Genomic DNA, 18,474 nt, shown 5'->3' with positions numbered 1-18,474 from the left:
AGATTTCTGTTTGCTGGTATTTTTTATGTTATGGTCTGGAGGGACATTCAACCCCGTGAGTAGGCTAGGGTAGTACATTAGACCTTAGAAATGAATCAGCACGAAATGGAAGCATTAAATCTTATCTTACTGCTACAACGAACAACCAAGTTCCTGTAAAAACATACTTCCTCAGGTAGAGCTTCAGGGGTGTGTTAGTGAACTTCTGGAAATCACGCAGGGATTTTATTTCTTTCCAAACTTTGATAATGGCCTTAAGCAATGTCCGATCTCTTTCTTGCTCAACATCACGAAGTCGTCTTGTCTGCCTGTGCACACAAACACACATGCCATTAGAGGGAACCACACACTGAATACATGCACCATTAAAAGTCAAATGATGTGTTGACATTTAACTTTCCCGATTGCAATGCGCTGGATTCAATTGAGCCTTAGGGTTCCTGCACTGCAGGGGGTTGGACTAGATGATCCTGGTGGCCCCTTCCAACTATGCAATTCTATAATTCTATTATTAGGGTAAAGCTACTGGCGAAAGAACGAAGAGAGAAAATGATTAAAGCATCCCTTCTCCCTTACTACTGCTCAAGTAAAATGTCCTTGTGGCTGCATGAAAGATAAACAAAACCCAAAACCTTTAGGACTCACGTACACTGTGATGCATCTAGTTTGGTCATCGCTTAAAAGTTTATTATAAATGTATTTATTTGTCCTTTCCACTGGAGGTGCTCAAAAGAGCAAATAGAAATGTGACCAAACAAAACATTAAAACAAAGATTTATTTTATTGTATCGATTATTTATTGTATTATTATCCCACATTTCCTGCTCCAGTTTGCTCCTGGTTCTCCCTCTACCCCATCTACTTTGTTTACACAACCACCTTATAAGGTAGATGTGGCTGAGAGGTAGTGATTGTTCAAAGATCGCCCAGTGAGCTTCCTGACTGATAGGGATTTTAATCTAGGTCTTCCCAGTCCTCGTCCAACACTCAGCCCACTACCCCATAACTGGATGCAGCTCCTTGGACCTGCATTATGTGATTCTTAATAGCCAATTATCATTTCCCCGACTAGAGATCTCCAGCTCAGATTGAGTTCATTAAAACAAACCACATCAGGAACATGCCAATGGTTGTGGCTGCCAACCAGCCCACAAATATGTGCAAGTCCCATTATGTGCAAGCCAAAAATTCATACAAATGGCTATGGGCTGAATTATAGCCAGCATGCATAAACAGCAATTACAGTGATCCTATGAAGTACCGTATTTTTCGCTCTATAGGACGCACTTTGTCCCCTTCAAAAATGAAGGGGAAATGTGTGTGCGTCCTATGGAGCGAAGACGGCATAGCCCCGCAACCCTCTCCTGGCTGGAGAGGTGATGCGCGGCTATGGCAGGAGCCTCTTTAGCCGCGCGCCACCTCTCCAGCCGGGAGAGCGCGCGCGGGGCTAAAGAAGCCCCACTTACCCATTGATGTCATGCCTATGAGGGGCTCAGAACACTAAGACTTTGATCCAGATTTGCATGAGCAGAAAGGACTTTCTCACATAGAGGAGCTGCCAGGGCTGGACTCTATGGCGTGAGCTTAGCACCAGGAACCACAACTTCCTTTCTTGCTCTTTTTCCTTTTGAAGGAAAAAGTCCGAACGGACTTGCCCAGGATCTTCATTTCCCACAGGCAGAAAGAAAGGAAAGGCATGACAGGTGCCACCTGTACACCAGCTAAAGGTATGAGGGGAAAGGGACCAACCAAGAATGGAATGAATTGGACCCTTTTTCAAAACTTTCTACAAAGGTTGTCAGGCATGCTGGAGGCAGTGTGCTTGACAATCTCTGTAAGAAAGCTTTTGGGGAGGGGGCAAGAAAAGAAAAAAGGGATCCATTTGTTCTTTTCTGACTGCTTGGTAAGTGTCCGGAATAGGACAAGTAATGAGCAAACTAGAGCAGTGGTTCAGGGAGCTGATCATGTCACAGAAACTAGGCCTTCAAACGTCAAGTTGGATAACCTTTCTACACAAGCCCAAGACACAGTAAATACAAAAGTGCCCTCTACTTGCCTTATTTCAATCTTGTATTCAGTTCTGCTTTGTTTTGCTACTGGATTAAGAATCCCACCTTCGCCAGGATCTGAAATATTCTCCAAGGCATTTCTCAGAGCACGCAGCTTAAAAATAAATCGGGGGGGGGGGGGTTAATTGATATATTGTAATTGCGCTACTGTACTCAACCTAAAAAACTGGCAGAGAAAGGAAGATTCTACACTTAGGCAGAACTCGTGACAGGCGAGCGATAGCTTCTTTCTGTCATATAAAGTATATAAAAGTGGATCTTTAGACACTTGCTATATCCTCATCAAACATGTTATGAAAGGTATATTTGCAATGCTTCACCAGGATTTCTATTTTACTGTGAAGCTTCAAAAAACTATGGCATTACCTTATCTGTAAGAAGTTCAGTAATATTTTTCTGTCTCCTTGATAGATACTGATCATACAACTGAGCCAGCTTAGCGGCTAAGACATGCTCATGGCTAAAGCAGGGGTGGTGAGTGAATATTAATCCAGAAATATCGACGTCCAGCTGAAACTGCCCCTGAGGGTCCCCAGATCCGACAATGTACTGATTAGCAAGCCTCATTTTTATGGCCTAGGAAGCAGATTAAAAATGCAAACACAAAGCAGAGGTTTGAAAAATAAGTAAATAAAACAGTTCTCTGAGGTGTACATTAGAGCAGGAAAGAACAGAGCCACCAAACCACAAATGCACATCTTGGCCCCTTTTGGATGTCATGATCCTGGCTTGCTAAATGATGGGTTGCCAAGCTGGAAATGAGTGTTGAGCCTCACTCTTCCCCACGCCTCATACACTGGCTTCAGTACTGCAACACTGTTTGAAACAGAGTTCTCCACTATGTCCAAAATTAGGAACTCTAGTTTAATGACAATTTACTAACCAGGAACGTGGTGTAAGTTCCCTGTTAGCAAACCAATGTTAAACCAGAGTTATTGTATTGCATGAAATGTGAAACACTAGTTTTAACTGGCAAGGACTGCAGTACCAAAGTCAGCACGCAAAGAAAGGAGGCAGGGGAGGAATAAATGAATCTAGGGCTGATATGTGTCTCCCTCACCCACCCTATCATATGCAAAACTTAACATGAAACTTTGGTTGTACACCTAATTCATTTGCCACAAAATCCCAAAATTAGTAAGGCGGACAGACTGCAAGCACAAGGTGTACAGAAATCTTTATGTACGCTCCAGGTCACAAAATATTTCATGTGAGGTGAATTGTGCATACAAATCCTAGCCTCCTGCTTGGCTTCTGCTCCTGAAGTCAGTGTGAGCCAGCGCCAAACCAGACACACTTCAATACATTGCTATGGAGCCTAGAGTCGTTTCAGTTCCACATGCTTGAATGTGAAACTACACCGATTGCACAGGAGGAGTTGGGGTCTGTTTAAATAGCTGGCTCCAAGGCTGAAAAACTGCCCAGTCTTTTAAGCCAGAATAATTTAATCTTCTTATCCAGTAGGCCACACTACCCTGACAGATCAGTAAGAGGTAGTAACAAACTCACCTTTTTATAAAATGTCACCAGCTCTGGTTCTTTCCCGTCCTCGACTGGGAATATTGGAGGTCTAGTAAGAGACTGTTTAACTGGATTGGGCAAAGCCCGAATCTGGCCATCATCTCCAAACCACCTTTTCCCCTACAAACAACAGAAGACAATAAAAATGCCTGTACTTCACTCATAACTATCTTCAATAAATGGAAGTCCAGTGACTTTCCATCACTAACCCTACATTCCGCCACTCCCTTCTCTCTGCCAAACATCATCTCTCAGCTGCTTCAGACATCTTGCGAAGTCATCTCTTTTCGTTCAGCCTTTCCCTGACCCATAGACAAATTACTAAATCTGTTTTTATGATAACCATTTCAAAGCTTTTCTGCTTTTATTTCTGCACACTGTCCAGATTTTGTAGATATTGCGTAGCTTGGAAAGGCTTTTAATAGGTTAAATAGTTGCCATGATCCTGCAAGGTGTGTGCATCCAGGATTCATGTGTCCATCACCAGAATTAAGTGCTTTTAAAGCAATGGGATATGCAACATTGGGCACAGCACACTTCCATGCAGGCATAACCACCCACCCACAGGGATCGCAGAAAACCCCACAGAGCTTTGTTCCTTTAGGGACTGCCACACACACAACACAACAGGCCATTAAAGGAACAAATGTTCTATTCCCCCCATAGCTCTTTTGTCTGGCACACAGCACTTGAGGCACTATGCCTGCACTTAGTTGAACTCTATGCCTGCACTTTCCTCAGTGCTCAGATAGCACGGACTGACAACTCTGCCCATACAATGACAGATCGTGTCCATTGTTTTATTAAAAAATAAATAGATAAGACTGCATGGTTGAAGGTAGCTAAATGTTTAAAATACGGTCTGACCAGCTCTGTCAGTTCCGTATCTGCATTCTGAAAGGAAACAACCAGTTGCCTGTCGTTCACTTTGTCGATTAATTAAGACACACACGCAGCTGATTTTCAGCTCTTATGCCATACACATTTATGTTGTTTAAATAATTCTACCGTGAAATCTTGAATAGATTTGTAAAAATATTTAGTTCACCCTGCAAAACACAAAGCCTTTCCCACTACCAGGGAAACGGAAGTTTTGTTAAAAGGGAAACAAGATGAAAACCCAGCCATTTGAAATCCTGAAGTCAATGAGGCTAAAATGAAAGGGACACAGCTCACACGGATCAACCTCAAGGGCCCTTAGGCTGGATTGCAGAGGAGAGACCCTTGTCAACGTAGCAGGATCACCTAGCCACCGAAAATCACGAGGCCACATCTTTTCCTGCATTGTGTGAAGGAAGCTTCCGCCAGCATTAACTTTTATGATGCTGAAGTGAGGCACTGCTTGAGTGAGTCATTTGAGAATCACAAGGTACTGTAGTTGCCTCCCCAAAAATGCCTGCATTCGTGGCACCAAAATGAGAAAAAGAAGAGGACAATGTTACCTGTTCCTGCTTGAGAATCCTGTTCTCTACAATATTTTGGTTTGACAGTGACACAGCAGGACGCACTCCTGTATACAGACCTTCATCCTCAAGGTACCTTGGCTGCATGTTTTCTGGTACCTTCAGAGAGGCAGGAACTAAAAGCAAGAGACACACAGTACACAAACATACTATTAGCCACTAGTCCAGTAACGTTGCCATTACGTGTTGCACTCTCAACATGCACTCTTCTTTGCAATATTTGTTTAGCTTTGAGGGGAGTTGCTATACCCATATTACAGGCAGAGAACTCAAGACAGAAGTAGTGAATGATCCAAGCAGATGGCTGAGAACTAGAACTCTTAAGTGTCCTTAAGTCAAAGGGTCTGTCTAACTGAGATGAATAAGAAATAAATTTTAATAGCTTTTAAGTAGTCCTATACAAATCTACCTTAATAATCTGCTGTAAAAATTGATGAGTCAGAATCATCAAAGAAGAAAAATGCAAAACTATGCACAAACCTTGAACAATTAAACCTTATTTTTACAGAAAAATGAAGGGAACAACTGGTGGCAAAATTATATTTTTCTTAGGACCAAACACCACAACAAATAGTGTTTTTTTTTAAAAAACAAGAACAATTATTCAGGCTGGATGTTTTATATATATATAGAGAGAGAGAGAGAGCGCACTGTAATTTTAATGATTTTTTTTCTGTTCTATATAGCATCGTGAGTTCAAATAATTTTAAGATGCCCTGAGTAGTACACAGGGCAGGACATACACTCTATGTCGAAGTCTGCACACCCCGAGGGCTCCAGTTTGCAGTTTGTAACAGAGCTAAAATGGAATTGAGGAGTTTGGAAGATTTAGGGCTGCGTACAATCTTAGTGCTACTCAGAGCACACACACTGAAATTAATGGGCATGACTGATTTAACATGGTTAATTTCGATGGGTCTTCTTCTATTAGTAGGATTTAACTGGATACAACCCTTAAGTAACCCAGTGTAAAAAGATATTTATTTACAGCAAGACACCTGCACTTTCCTTGGGGAAAAAAATGTCAATGGTTATTCCAATCTGTATCAGTGGTTTAAATTAAAACAAATTAGGAACTTAGGAAGCTGCTTTATATTAGGTCAGACCGCTGGTCTATCAAGCTCAGTTCTGTCTATATATGGTATGCCGACTTGCAATGCCTCTCCAGAGATGCAGACAGCAGTATTTCCCAGTTCTGTTTGGAGATCTGTGACCTCTTCCATACAAAATAAGTCTCCTGCCGCTGATTTTTTTGGCCCTTCATCATGTACGTTTAGTCTTGGTCTTGCAGCTTCAGGTCTACATTGCAACCACATCCCCTTAGTACCACCCCTCTGAATTCTGCAGCAACAGCAAAAAAATCCCTTATGAAGTTACAGCTTATCATGTCACTTCCATACCATCAGTAAATTACATACCTGACCATATCCTTACTTTCACTGTGGTTTGGCTCTCTGGTTTTGAATTTAAAAATAAAGAAATAGAGGCTATTTAAACTACTGTATTTCCATGTTAACTGTGCTTTGGACTGCAGTATTGGGTACATTTAGTTTTCGAGAAGTGATAGCCAACAGAGATTAATGACAGGTATTTTGTTCTTTGCAGCTCAAGGTCTGGATGGATGTTTCCTTGGCAATGGATGAGACAAACCACCCACCTAGAGCATTTCAGAATTGTTTTGTTGTACACCAAATATATCTTGAATCATTTCATATCCCAATCATTCTGAAAACATGTCCTTTACTTATAGACCCATAAGCTCGACTAATAATTATTGCAACTACAAGAGGCACATTAACAACTTGAATAACAAGACGACCTCAACCACATTCCCCATCACCCACACCTTCAACACCCCCATACTCCATACTAAGGAAAAACAACTCCAACCTTAATAACACAACCCACAATCAGGCTAAAATCTGATAAAATCAACCAGCACTATGGTGGCACCAGAGCGTACCAGCACCCACATCCCCACCCCAACACACCAACAATGTTGCTCATAACATTGGCAACATTGCTTATGAACCTTATACCTGACAGTGACGTTACAAAGTCACTTCACACTGTCTCGCTGATCGCCCCCTATCGCAAACAACAGGGGGGATGGCCTGTCCTTGAACACCGCCTTCCACACCAGCTGAGACCTAGGACCAACCGGCTAAATGCCAGATGGCCTAAAATACCCCAAACAAACACCTATATGACTACATATAGGAAACTCTCTACAACTTACCCCCTACTCTTTAACCCAAATCTTACTCTAATCCCACTAGCCCCCCACCCACCACACCCTAGGTCAGCGCAACCCCACTGGTTCTTTAAACAACACGAAGAGAGAGACACAAAACAACTTGAATAACACACAAAACCTCACAGTAAAAATACGCCAGGCATACCTCTTCGCATACTCGGGATGAACAATATTTCTCTCTCTTTCTGCACGCGTGCAGAGTAGCTTTCATATTCTGCAGGTCTCGTCACTAGGAAGTCTGGGACTGTGTGTTCTATAAGGAAGAGGTCATCACCCTCTTTTTCATGAACAAGATGCTCCTCTTCATCCTGCATTTCACATGCAAACATTAAAAAACAACAACTTTTCATCATAATCCCTGGACAAACGACATCATACTTCACAGGTCTGTATATGCAAATGTTTTTTTCAGCCACCGCATTGCTGGTTTATTAAAAACTTCCCACTCATTATTTGAATTATGTAGGGATGATCGCTGGGTCCGGAGGGAGGACACTCCCCGCCCGCAGGCAGCCTCAGCCTGCCTGTACTTTGGGGTGCAGGGCACACTCCCCCCCCAGACAAGCCACAGCTGTCTGAACATCGTACCCTCTGTCTAACCTTTTGCAGTCTCAGTACTCTGCGGTGTCCTGCCTGCAACCTTTGTCTCTGAGACCTTTTGTCTCCTTCGTCATACACTGTGCAAGGGGAAAATGACGCGGCGGAAACAGGTGCCAAAATAACTTTGTACCACCCCACTATCTCGGGACCAGAAGATGTGTAAAGGTCACAGCCCAAAATGCATATTTTTTGCATATTTGTGTCAATAAAAGGAGGCTCCATAGGGCTGGCCGGCAGCCTGAATGCAGCTCACCTGTGCGCAGCTCACCTGCATTATCAACTCCTGCCTCATGTCCATCACTTCAGAATTACACTCAAGCATCTTCAGCACAAAGGCTATTCTTGCACAAATCACGCCTGTACTCAGGAAACTACTAAGTTAGAATATTGGTCTCACTAGGTCAGCATCACAGTGCACTTTCTTGCAGTGCATCGCCAGAGTTTCAGACAAAAGTCTGGGCTGGTGGACATTATGTGCTTAAATGTCAGGTGTCCCATTAAGCTCAATATGCAAGGACAAGTCAAATAGTCATATAGATAGGATTTTGCTGCCCATCAGCTGCTGGCTGCACACTTCCAAGTTTCATATACCATACAAAACAAATAACCAACACTAAAACCTTGCCCAAACAGGTAGGGACATGTAATTTCATTAGTACCATTTCATTTTCTTCTTGTTCTTCTCTGGGGCTGAGTGCAGATTCCTGATTTTCCCTCTCCTTGCCATCTAGATTCAACACACCCTTAGTCTTGTCTTGCATGTCATCCACAGCATTCTCCGGTTCAGGACCAAAATTGAAAGTGAAGAAATTATAGGCTTCTTCAGAAGAAGGGTAACTAGTCTGGAACGAATGGAAAAAGGTAATTATAGATCAGTTTCACAGTGCAATATTTCAATGAAAACAAAACAGTTAAAATTATTTTTTAATTTATATTTCTACACCACCGTTCACCGTTTACAATACAAAAACACAGATTGCTTCCCCCAGATTTTTTATTAAAAAAAACTTGTACACTCCAAACCAAAATATTTGAACTTGTGCATCATATACAGCCAACTCTCTTGTTGAAAAGTCACGTTTCGCAATCTTTTCATTAAACGCAGCAGCTAATATTTCGTAGTCTCTGCAAATATTTGCAGGCTCAGCAAGCCTTGGGATTATACTGTCAACCAACTGATATGTTTATTACTTTTTAATAAAGAACTGTTTTACTTTGTTCATTTATACTGAAGCAAACATACTGAATGTGCATATTTTTGGAGTTGAGAAGGGAAGCCTCTTTATGCAGAAGAATTGGAGAGACTGCAGGCTGCTTTACAAACTACAGGGTTGATCTGGTCACCTGCCACACGCTCCCCCCCCTCCTCCTGCTGCTGCTCCAGGAATGGGACCACTCCCCAAGAAATCACTCTCTGGGGAGAGGAAAGCAGCACATAACAGATGGTACACATAAAGGACTGGCTGGCTCAGCCTGTGCATTTTAAATTGCAATTATACACCTCACGTTTTATTTCAAAATAATATCGGCCCTTACCTGTGATTTTTGCTTGACTTTTTTGACAGAATCATGGAACTTTACTCTTGCTGACACCTTGCATTTATTCTCTTCTGTTGCACTCAGTTCACCTTCATCTACCTGCACATACACACACACTGTTAATGATCACTGTTAATTATGAGTGGTGGAATGTGGGGAAGTGTGTATTTTAGGTGTTGTCACATGTCAGCCATGCAACATGTGGAAAATGATGGGGGATCTAAATAAAATAAAATGTTTTTGTGCATGCATATATACATGCATACACACACACACACACACAAACCACACACCCCCTGCATCTCTATCAGCAGAGGCCAGGTTGGCCAGTGTTACGAGACAGCAAATGTGTGTCAAGTTGTGCTCCAAGCTGAAGCCAGTTCACGGCATCACTACATGCAGTGTCACTACAATACATGCCCTCTGTGGCTCAGCAATGGGGCTTAAGGGCTGAGTGCCCAATTCCATTTGAGACCACTGCCATAGAACATAATAGTTCTGGCAAGCTCTGGAGGGGCACATGATACAGAGAGCTAGTGTAGAGCAGCAGACAGAGTGTTAGACTTAGACCAGGGAGCCCTGGGTTCAAATTCCCACTCAGTTTTTGGGCATGTGATAATAATAATAATAATAATAATAATAATAATAATAATAATAATAATTTTTATTTATACCCCGTCCTCCCCAGCCAAGGTCGGGCTCAGAGCGGCTTACAAGCAATAATAAAAACAAGTTAAATGATTACAACTTAAAAACAAAATTAAAAAATACAACATTAAAATACTGAAACATTAAAATATTAAAATGTAGCCTCATCGCAGAAGGAGAAGAAAAAGAAAAAAGAAAGAGAGGGAGGGAAAGATAAGGCAGTTCCTTGGTGCTGCAGGCTGACTCTGGACTTGTTCCCTTCACCCACTTACTGCTGCTGAGCTGCAGCCGCTGGAAGCAGCGCTTAATGCCTGCTCAACTGAAATGGAAGCATCACCAACACAAGCAAGGGTTTTCAATGCTGCAGAGTCAGGTCTCGGTCCTTTTCCATTGGGGATGACAGGAATAGTCAAACCTCCTATCTCTTTTTAAAAAACAGCTGGTTGATAAAACACAAAATTAAAAACAAAACAATGCCTACTCAGCTACAAAGCTTACTGGGTGATCTTAGGGCAGGCATCATCTCTCAGCCTGACCCGTCTCTCAGACTTGTCAGAGGGGTAAAAAGGGAACAAGTGAAAACTGCCCTGAACGCCGTGGAGGAAGGGCATAACAACATGAAAGAACTACAATTAAGGGTGACACCTAGGGCACCTGTCTGGTGCAAAAGGTTATTTTGCTCAACCTCACATAGGCTGCAACTTTCATTTGATTCCCTAAAACTTAGTGATTCCTTCTCAGCGTACAGGGTTACCGTGCACAATTTCTGCTAAACAGGGAATGGTTTACAAAAAAATAAGAGTAAGAACGGGTATAAGTCATCAAAAAGGAATTAAATTAACCTTCCAAATGTCAGACAACCCATCTCTTTCTTGTGAAATATTTTGATGCAATGAAGGGAAACAACACAGGGATTGACAATCTGCTCACCTCATTCTCCAAACTAGCTTGTTTTTTCCTCTCTCTGAGGCTTTTCAGGGACCGCAGATGAGGACCTGAGGCTTCTTGCAGAAGAGCACTTTCTGCTTTAGACTAAACAAAGGGAAGAATCTTAGCTTTCATTAGTTATGTGCTGCTTTCCGTTAACAGTCTACAACCAGGAAGTACAAAAAACAGCTTGGCAGCTTACACACAAAGCTGCTAATAGGGCAGACGAAGAAGAAACTCCCAAATTCTACCCAGATGCTACTCCTGCATACACAATCTCCTGGCTTCAAAGTTGTAGCCCAACTCTTTCGATTTTCTGGTTTGCTAACATGAACACACTGTGTACAGATTGTGATATTATTTCATAGCAGTTTATCTTGGCAAATCTCAACTTAGAATACAAAAATTTCCTCTAAGCAACAATCTATTATCAGAACAGGTGAAATTAGCTGTTTAAAATCGGTAACAAGAGTCCTTATCAGAAAGCATGTGGTGTCAGCGAGCAGCACGTTAACAGGTATGTTAAAGAAGAAACCAGAAATGTTGTATATTACTGGGACCAGCAAGAGAATGATGCAGTGTACCCCTCTAACCTAGGAGTGCTCTAGTCTAGGCCTCCAGTCAGCCTGGAGAAGGATTCTTCCAATGCAGTTCGGGTTTGGAGTGGGTATGGGGGTTAGTATGCCTTTTTTTCACCCACACCTAGCTTTGGTTGGATCATAGCACCTCTTTCCTCCCACTCAGTCCCTGCACCCCATTCCACAGATACAGAAGTTCATGTCTTCAATGTGATTTACAATGGCATTCAACGTGGACTTGGGAGATCCTCTCCCCAGCTGAGAGGAACAACTCTACTATTTTCTTGACTCTATGTCCTCAAATCAGGAAGCTCACAGGTCTTTGGTCAGGCCATTTGCAGGCCAAATTGCCAAGCGTTTGGAAACCACGGATAGCTCTGCATGGCTAGGGAGTCTCCCAGTAGGCAGCCACTTCTTCCTTGTTTTAGGGAGGCCTGTTCCATTTCCAGACTGATAAGCACTAAACCACCAGAGTTCATTTTAAAATTTTTACACCCGTAGTCTCACCCGTGCAGCTTTCAGTTTCTCTCTCATTCGCTCTCTCATGGAAAACTCCGCAAAGCTTGTCCCCGAGGTGCCTGGAGCTGGAGGCAAGCCTGTACAGGAGAAAGCAATACCATAAATTTCAAAAGAATCCTCACACTGGAGATTAATCTGACACTGCGTTAAGAGAACTTTTCAAAACATTTACAGCATTTGGAAATCTGGGTTAGAGAGGAATAAACTTTGAAAGAAGACGCTTAAGGTTAAGAAAAAACATGCTTTATTATGGAAATCTTATAGTTTAGCAATCAAGGCTCTCAGTAAGACTGTACATTAACCAATCTAGCTGGTAGGTTCTGCTCTATCAAAACAGAGAATACAAACAGAACTTAATAACTGCATTGTTGGATCAGACAACATCTATCCCATCTATCCCAGTAAACTGATTCCAAATCACACTACTTTCCTGGTGGGAGGTTTACATGCCAGTGGTGGCCTGGGCCAGAGGCAAAATTGGGTAGGAATGAAATTAACATGAACATTAACTTTGTACAACATGAGAGTGGGCCTTTTCTGCAGTGGCTCCCCATCTGTGAAATGCTCTCCCCAGAGAGGCTTGCCATCGTTACATGTCTTTAGATGGCAGGTGAAAATATTCCTCTTTACCCAAGCCCTCAGCCATTGAAATAATCTATGGCCTGTTAAATGCTGGGGGGGCTGTTATTATGATTATGTTATTATTATGCTGCATATTATGTTTTTATTATTATGGTGCATACATTATGATCTTAATGTTGTACTCTGGGATCTTTTGATAAATGCCTGCATGAAATGTATTCAAGGGCAGTGGGATCCTCAGGCCATTTTGCAACAGGCAGTGGGTGGGAAAAGAAGACTTCTTACAAAATCCACTCTTAACTTCTTTCCTCACGCTTTTGTGAAAGAATGTCTGTGTGCAACAATAATGTAAGGAATACAAATGAGGAGAGGCTGTTCAGGGACAGTTTTCTTTACAGCAATAGAGAAGAAGAAGAGGAGTTTGGATTTGATATCCCACTTTATCACTACCCGAAGGAGTCTCCAAGCGGCTAACATTCTCCTTTCCCTTCCTCCCCCACAACAAAGAGTGGGGCTGAGAGACTTCAGAGAAGTGTGACTGGCCCAGGGTCACCCAGCAGCTGCAGGTGGAGAAGCAGGGAATCGAACCCAGTTCACCAGATTATGAGACTACCGCTCTTAACCACTACACCACACTGGTGTAACACTTGAAGCTAGGAAAGGAACAGGCCAACATTTCTCCTTTCATTAAAATAAAAATCAAGGACTACGATCAAGATTTGTATCTGACAGACTAAATACAGATACTGCTCCTTGTGTGTGAACTTGTGCAGACTCCTAAAACCCCCACGGCTCATAAAAATGTACTGAGGCACGACCCCTGTGGCCATCTTAACAACAGCACTAGAAATAGAGAATGAACTCCACAATGTTTTCATCTTCCTGCATTTGTCATGGGAATAAATGTCAAATCTTTAACGTCTCCTAAAACACCTTTTCCTCATTATTCACAGCTGTTTTCTATTCACTATTAGTCTGCTTGATTAGGGGATTAAAATACTGCCAGTGCCTTGGAATTAAAATGGTAGTTCTGAATCCAAGAGACTGCAAAGATTAAACAAAAGGGAAATGAAAGATTTTTGCCAAGGGATTTTAGCCTTTAAAAAGGCTAAGGAAACTGTTGAACAATACTCAAAGGGAAAAGAAAGTATCTTGTTGCAATTGTTAGTCATTCTATGGATGTGATTTTAAATACACATTGTCAGACGGGGAATGAGGATAACAAAATAAATATTACACTGAGTGGCTCCTAGGGACATTGAGTAAGTTCTGGACATGCCACAATTCCTCCTCACCACCCCTCTACAAAAAAAAGAAAAAGAAAAAGAAAAGTTTTGAGAATAATCTCAGCGTTTCATCAAGACTGTTTAAAAAATGGGCGACAGCAGATCCCCAACCTTCAAGAACAATTATGATTAAGTTACAGCTATTCAGTGGGGGAAGGAACCAGAATCAGAGTAAAAGCGCTCATGAGAAGGCAGAGATCAGAATGCAGAGAGATTTAGTGAGGACATGTTGCACACTGAATATATGTTTTAAAAGATCAAGTTACATAGTGCCATCTTAAAAGGAACCTTCTTCTAGCTATGCACGTGATCTACTTTCAGGTAGAAAGCAGGGATTCCTAATCTCATATATGTCATAGCATCTGTGAGAATAGCAAATCAGCATTCTTGCCTGCACAGACACCAATGTGGGTTTCCTGAAAAATTCATTTTAGCAAGGAAAATACATACTTAATACACAGGATCAGAATACATCCAGTCTAATTGTATTGCAGTTCAGTGCTTGTTTCTGCTTGGAGCGCACTAGAGGGTGGGAATAATCTGGGCGGGAATATTTGTGGGTGAGGGCATATGCACAAAACCTAGGTCCCTGTGGATCACGTGGTCCCTTTCAACCTGCTATATTCTACTGTCCATTCTTGACCTACTCCTAAAATCCCAAACTATTTCCATCCCTCTCCAAAGGAACTTCACCAAGGTCCGATTTCAGGCAAGCAGATCTAAGAAGGATTCAGGCAAGGGGCAGTTCAAGGGCCAGGTAAACAGAGGTCATGATCAGAACTCTCCCACTGAGGCTTCTAAACCAGAGCTCCAGAATTATATCCTGGGCCCAGCTGCTGCCTCTTAGAGCTTTCTGCAGAGAGTCCTTCACATGTTGAGGGACCTACTCCTGAGTAGCCCTTTACTCCACAAGCAGAGCTGCTTCTGACCAGAGCTGCCACCACTCCTGGGGCTAAGGGCTTGTTCTGCCCCTGCGTCAGACGCTCAGCTCCCTTTCTGCAGGAAGGGTCCTTCTGAGGGTCATGGCTGCTCCTTGGCTCTTGTTCTGGGTTGTTCCTAAGTTTCTGGAGGGTCCAGATCATCCTGAGCCCGATCCTCAGAGCAGGAGTCATCTGACAGGGGTTTGGGAACAATACACTTTCCCACTCCCCATAAGACCTTGAGCTGAAGGGAAGCAAGTTGCTTCTTTTTAGCCTTGCTGTCATTTGGTCCACTAAGGGCTTGCATCTGCACTCTGCTCAGCGTGATGGAATCATGATGGAAGCAGCATAACAGAAGCACAAGAGAGCACAGCCCTTAAGCTTCCTGTTCTGCTTTCCCACCTCATTTTCTTTCACACCTTGGTATGCAGCACCATACCCCTCTGTCCGAACTGCCACAGTGGACAGCACAGGGACACTGGCAAGGAATGATGATTGTATATATTCCAGTGACTTAACACTGGTAGTGCATGCAGGCTTTTGAATTATGCAGGGCTCTGCATAATGTTGAACAGCTCAAACCATCCAGTTATCAAAGATATACACGAAGTAACTAACTTAAGGCAGCATTTTATATTTAAAATAGATAAATTAATAGAACTATGACAATATTAGGTAAATGGAATGTCTACTCTCGCTATAAGTAACCTGTGATGGGGGGATAAAGAAGGATGAGCTGAGAATAACACGCCCTGTTTGTGAACTTCTCAGAGGCATTTGGGGGGAAACCACTTCTTGACCCAAAACACCGAGCTAACTTGGGCTTCAGTCTGATATGGCAGGTTATGTTCATTAACCTAGAATGAACATAAGCCACACTCAACTGAATTTTGGGGTATTTCATACGGAGGTGGGGAACAGTTAAATTATTTAGTTCCCTCTCCTACAGAATATATAAATATTTGAAAAGGCTCTGCAGAGTTCAGCTCAACAACCCAGGACTATAAACATGTGGCACACAATTACATTACAATTTAGAAAGCTCTCTTCCCTGTACTTTAGATAAGAATCATGCAATAGGAAGTAACTGCTACCAATTTCATCTTATGAAAAGGATTTTAGTCCTTGTGGCTGCATCAAAGAGAAAAGCTTGAAAGAGTGCAACTTTATTACTTACAAAAGTAGCAAAACAAAACGCACGCACACAAAAGACAGTCGTACCTTGTTTTGTGACCGGGATCCGTTCCGGAGCCCCGGGCGCTAGCTGAAAAGGACGTAGGGCAAAGCGCTGCGTCTGCACATGCGAGCGGAGCGGTTTGCGCTTCTGCGCATGTGCAATTCAGCACTTCTGCACATGCGTGAGTGGCAAACCCGGAAGTAACCCGTTCTGGTTCTTCCGGGTTTGCCATGGACGTTCTCCAGAATGGACACTAGACGAGGCAGATGTTCGTGGATGTATTACAGTGGTACCTCGCAAGACGAATGCCTCGGAAGACAAAAAACTCGCAAGACGAAAGAGTTTCTCGTTTTTTGAGTTGCTTTGCAAGACGAATTCCCCTATGGGCTTGCTTCGCAAGACGAAAACGTCTTGCGAGTTTGTTTCCTTTTTCTTAAAACCGCTTGAAGAGGTGCAGTTGCGACTTGATCGTGCTTTGCAAGACGAAAAACTCGCAAGACAAAAAGACTCGCGGAGCGAATTAATTTCGTCTTGCGAGGTACCACTGTACTGTAGTTATTTTCATCTTCCTTTTTGAGATAGCTGATTTTTAGTCACAAAGTAGCTAAAGTGTGTGGTTAATTTCTGCTGAGCCAACAGAACTGATTCCCCTCTTGTACTGGCAGGCAAATGTGATCCGTGCTCAACAAGGCCCACTCCTGCAGATGAGTCAAGGGAAGGACAGGCCGCTCTCCACCCCTCAGTCCCAAATGATTGGAGCACTTACTGCGTGGTGACCGGTCACTGGTAGTTGCCATAGTGTGTCCCTCTCACTCAGCCTCCTATCTCTTAGGCACTGCTTGTCTTCTCTCTGCAGCTTACAAGTCAGATTGGGGAAAAAAGTGGGGGGGGGGGAGAAGGAGTGCAAGTGAGAAAGGGTTAGAGATCCCATTGCTAAGCAACAATGGGTGGCTTCTAGGTGACCCAGGTGGAAGATGGCTTTCCCAATGACACAAGAAATAAATGTGTGTGTGGCTGCTTTTCACTAGTGCACGCACATCCATGCACCGCTCATTCCAGGAGCATCTCGCTTGAACGCTTTATTCTATGTACGTGAACGAGCAGCAAGTGGCTGGGCTTGCCAGAGAGGGTTCTCAAGTTCCTTATCTAAATGTAGTAGTAACTACAGTTTAGGGCTCAGGTTGAGACATTTATGATAAACTGCAGCTAGTTGCAGTGGCGTAGCGTGGGTTGTCAGCACCCGGGGCAAGGCAAGTAATTTGCGCCCCCATAACCTGTGGATTTGCGCCCCCTAACCCGTGGATTTGCGCCCCCTAACCCATGGATTTGCCCTAACCCCAGATGTTGCGCCCGGTGCGGCCGGCCCCCCCTGCACCCCCCACGCTACGCCACTGGCTAGTTGGCATAAACCAGAGAACAGATAGGGGAGGGTGTCTTCGAAATAATCCTTTGGAACAACTTTACGGTATAAGAGTGGCACAATGGGGTTAATCTCGAATTTCAGAAGAGTCACTGTGCACAAGAACCAACTCCGAGTTGATGGGCACTGCCATTCAAACGGTGTGTGCGCACCGCGTCTTGCGTCGATGATGCGGGGCAGGTCCAAAGCGCTTTATTCAAGCCGGCGCCCCTGCGCCCGGGTTCGCAGGCTGGCACGTGAATGGCCGGGAACATCCTCGCCGATTGCTGCTGCTGTGAGACGCCATTCGCAGGTCGGGCTTTTGCCCAGAAATGCCACAGGCCGCCGCCCGAGGAAGGCGTCCCAACGGAGAAATGCACTCGGCTTCCCAGCCGCTTCTCCTCTGCGCCCCCCTCTCCTTTTTGCACATACCTTTGGCCCCTCCGAGGCCGGACGGGGCCCCTCCTTTCTGGCGGCCCCCCTGGCCGCGCAAGACCGGAGGAAGCGCGCGCCCGACTCCGTGGCGCGGCCCGCCGTTCCCCCGGAGACGGCGGGGCGGGCCGGAGACGCCGGGCCTCCTGCGGCGGCTGCGCGCTTCGGCTCTCCGGCGCCGAGCTCCTCCCCTCGTTGGCGGGGTCTGGGGCGCCTGCCTCTCGGCCCCAGGGCAGCGCGCCGCCGGGCAAGGGACGGGCCGGGCCGGGGGGGGGGGTGTCTCCGTCGTCCAGAGACGCCCCCAGAACCTCGCGTCGCAGAGTTCCTCTGCAGGGGGGTAGAAATGCAAGGGGGGAAAGGGAGGCGGAGACCTCCGGGCGTGTCGGTCGCTGGGGTTTTCAGATATCTGCCCCCTGGGATTGGGGCGGGAGCTGCCCTTTGAAATCATATGAAATCAGGGTGCAAACTTCAATAATAATAATAATATACCCCGCCCATCTGGCTCCGTTTCCCCAGCCACTCTGGGTGGCTCCCAACAGGATATTAAAACCCCCACA

The 18,474-nt window shown here is 44.1% G+C and overlaps 1 protein-coding gene across 3 annotated transcripts in view; it reads right to left on the bottom strand.

The window, feature by feature from the left end:
- The window catches only part of CC2D2A (coiled-coil and C2 domain containing 2A), a 52,309-nt gene extending 34,197 nt beyond the window's left edge, over window positions 1–18,112 (bottom strand). Inside the window, exons 1-12 of one of the 3 annotated variants that reach the window (XM_083630055.1) lie at window positions 17,918–18,112; window positions 16,853–16,942; window positions 12,110–12,198; window positions 11,028–11,129; window positions 9,447–9,548; window positions 8,570–8,752; window positions 7,456–7,618; window positions 5,033–5,169; window positions 3,579–3,710; window positions 2,436–2,645; window positions 2,053–2,163; window positions 168–304 (exon numbers count right to left, since the gene is read on the bottom strand). In XM_083630055.1, coding sequence (XP_083486181.1) covers window positions 168–304; window positions 2,053–2,163; window positions 2,436–2,645; window positions 3,579–3,710; window positions 5,033–5,169; window positions 7,456–7,618; window positions 8,570–8,752; window positions 9,447–9,548; window positions 11,028–11,129; window positions 12,110–12,198; window positions 16,853–16,883 — 1,397 coding nt within the window. In that variant the 5' untranslated portion in view covers window positions 16,884–16,942; window positions 17,918–18,112. The remainder of the gene's footprint in view (window positions 1–167; window positions 305–2,052; window positions 2,164–2,435; window positions 2,646–3,578; window positions 3,711–5,032; window positions 5,170–7,455; window positions 7,619–8,569; window positions 8,753–9,446; window positions 9,549–11,027; window positions 11,130–12,109; window positions 12,199–16,852; window positions 16,943–17,917) is intronic. The other 2 variants (XM_083630054.1, XM_083630056.1) reach the window with 2 other exon arrangements.
- Window positions 18,113–18,474: the final 362 nt, after the last annotated feature.

This window comes from Podarcis filfolensis, assembly GCF_964270895.1.
Source record: "Podarcis filfolensis genome assembly, chromosome: 9".
NCBI lineage: Eukaryota > Metazoa > Chordata > Lepidosauria > Squamata > Lacertidae > Podarcis > Podarcis filfolensis.
The sequence above is the reverse complement of the archived record's forward strand: the minus strand, read 5'-3'. Positions and strand labels throughout refer to the sequence as shown.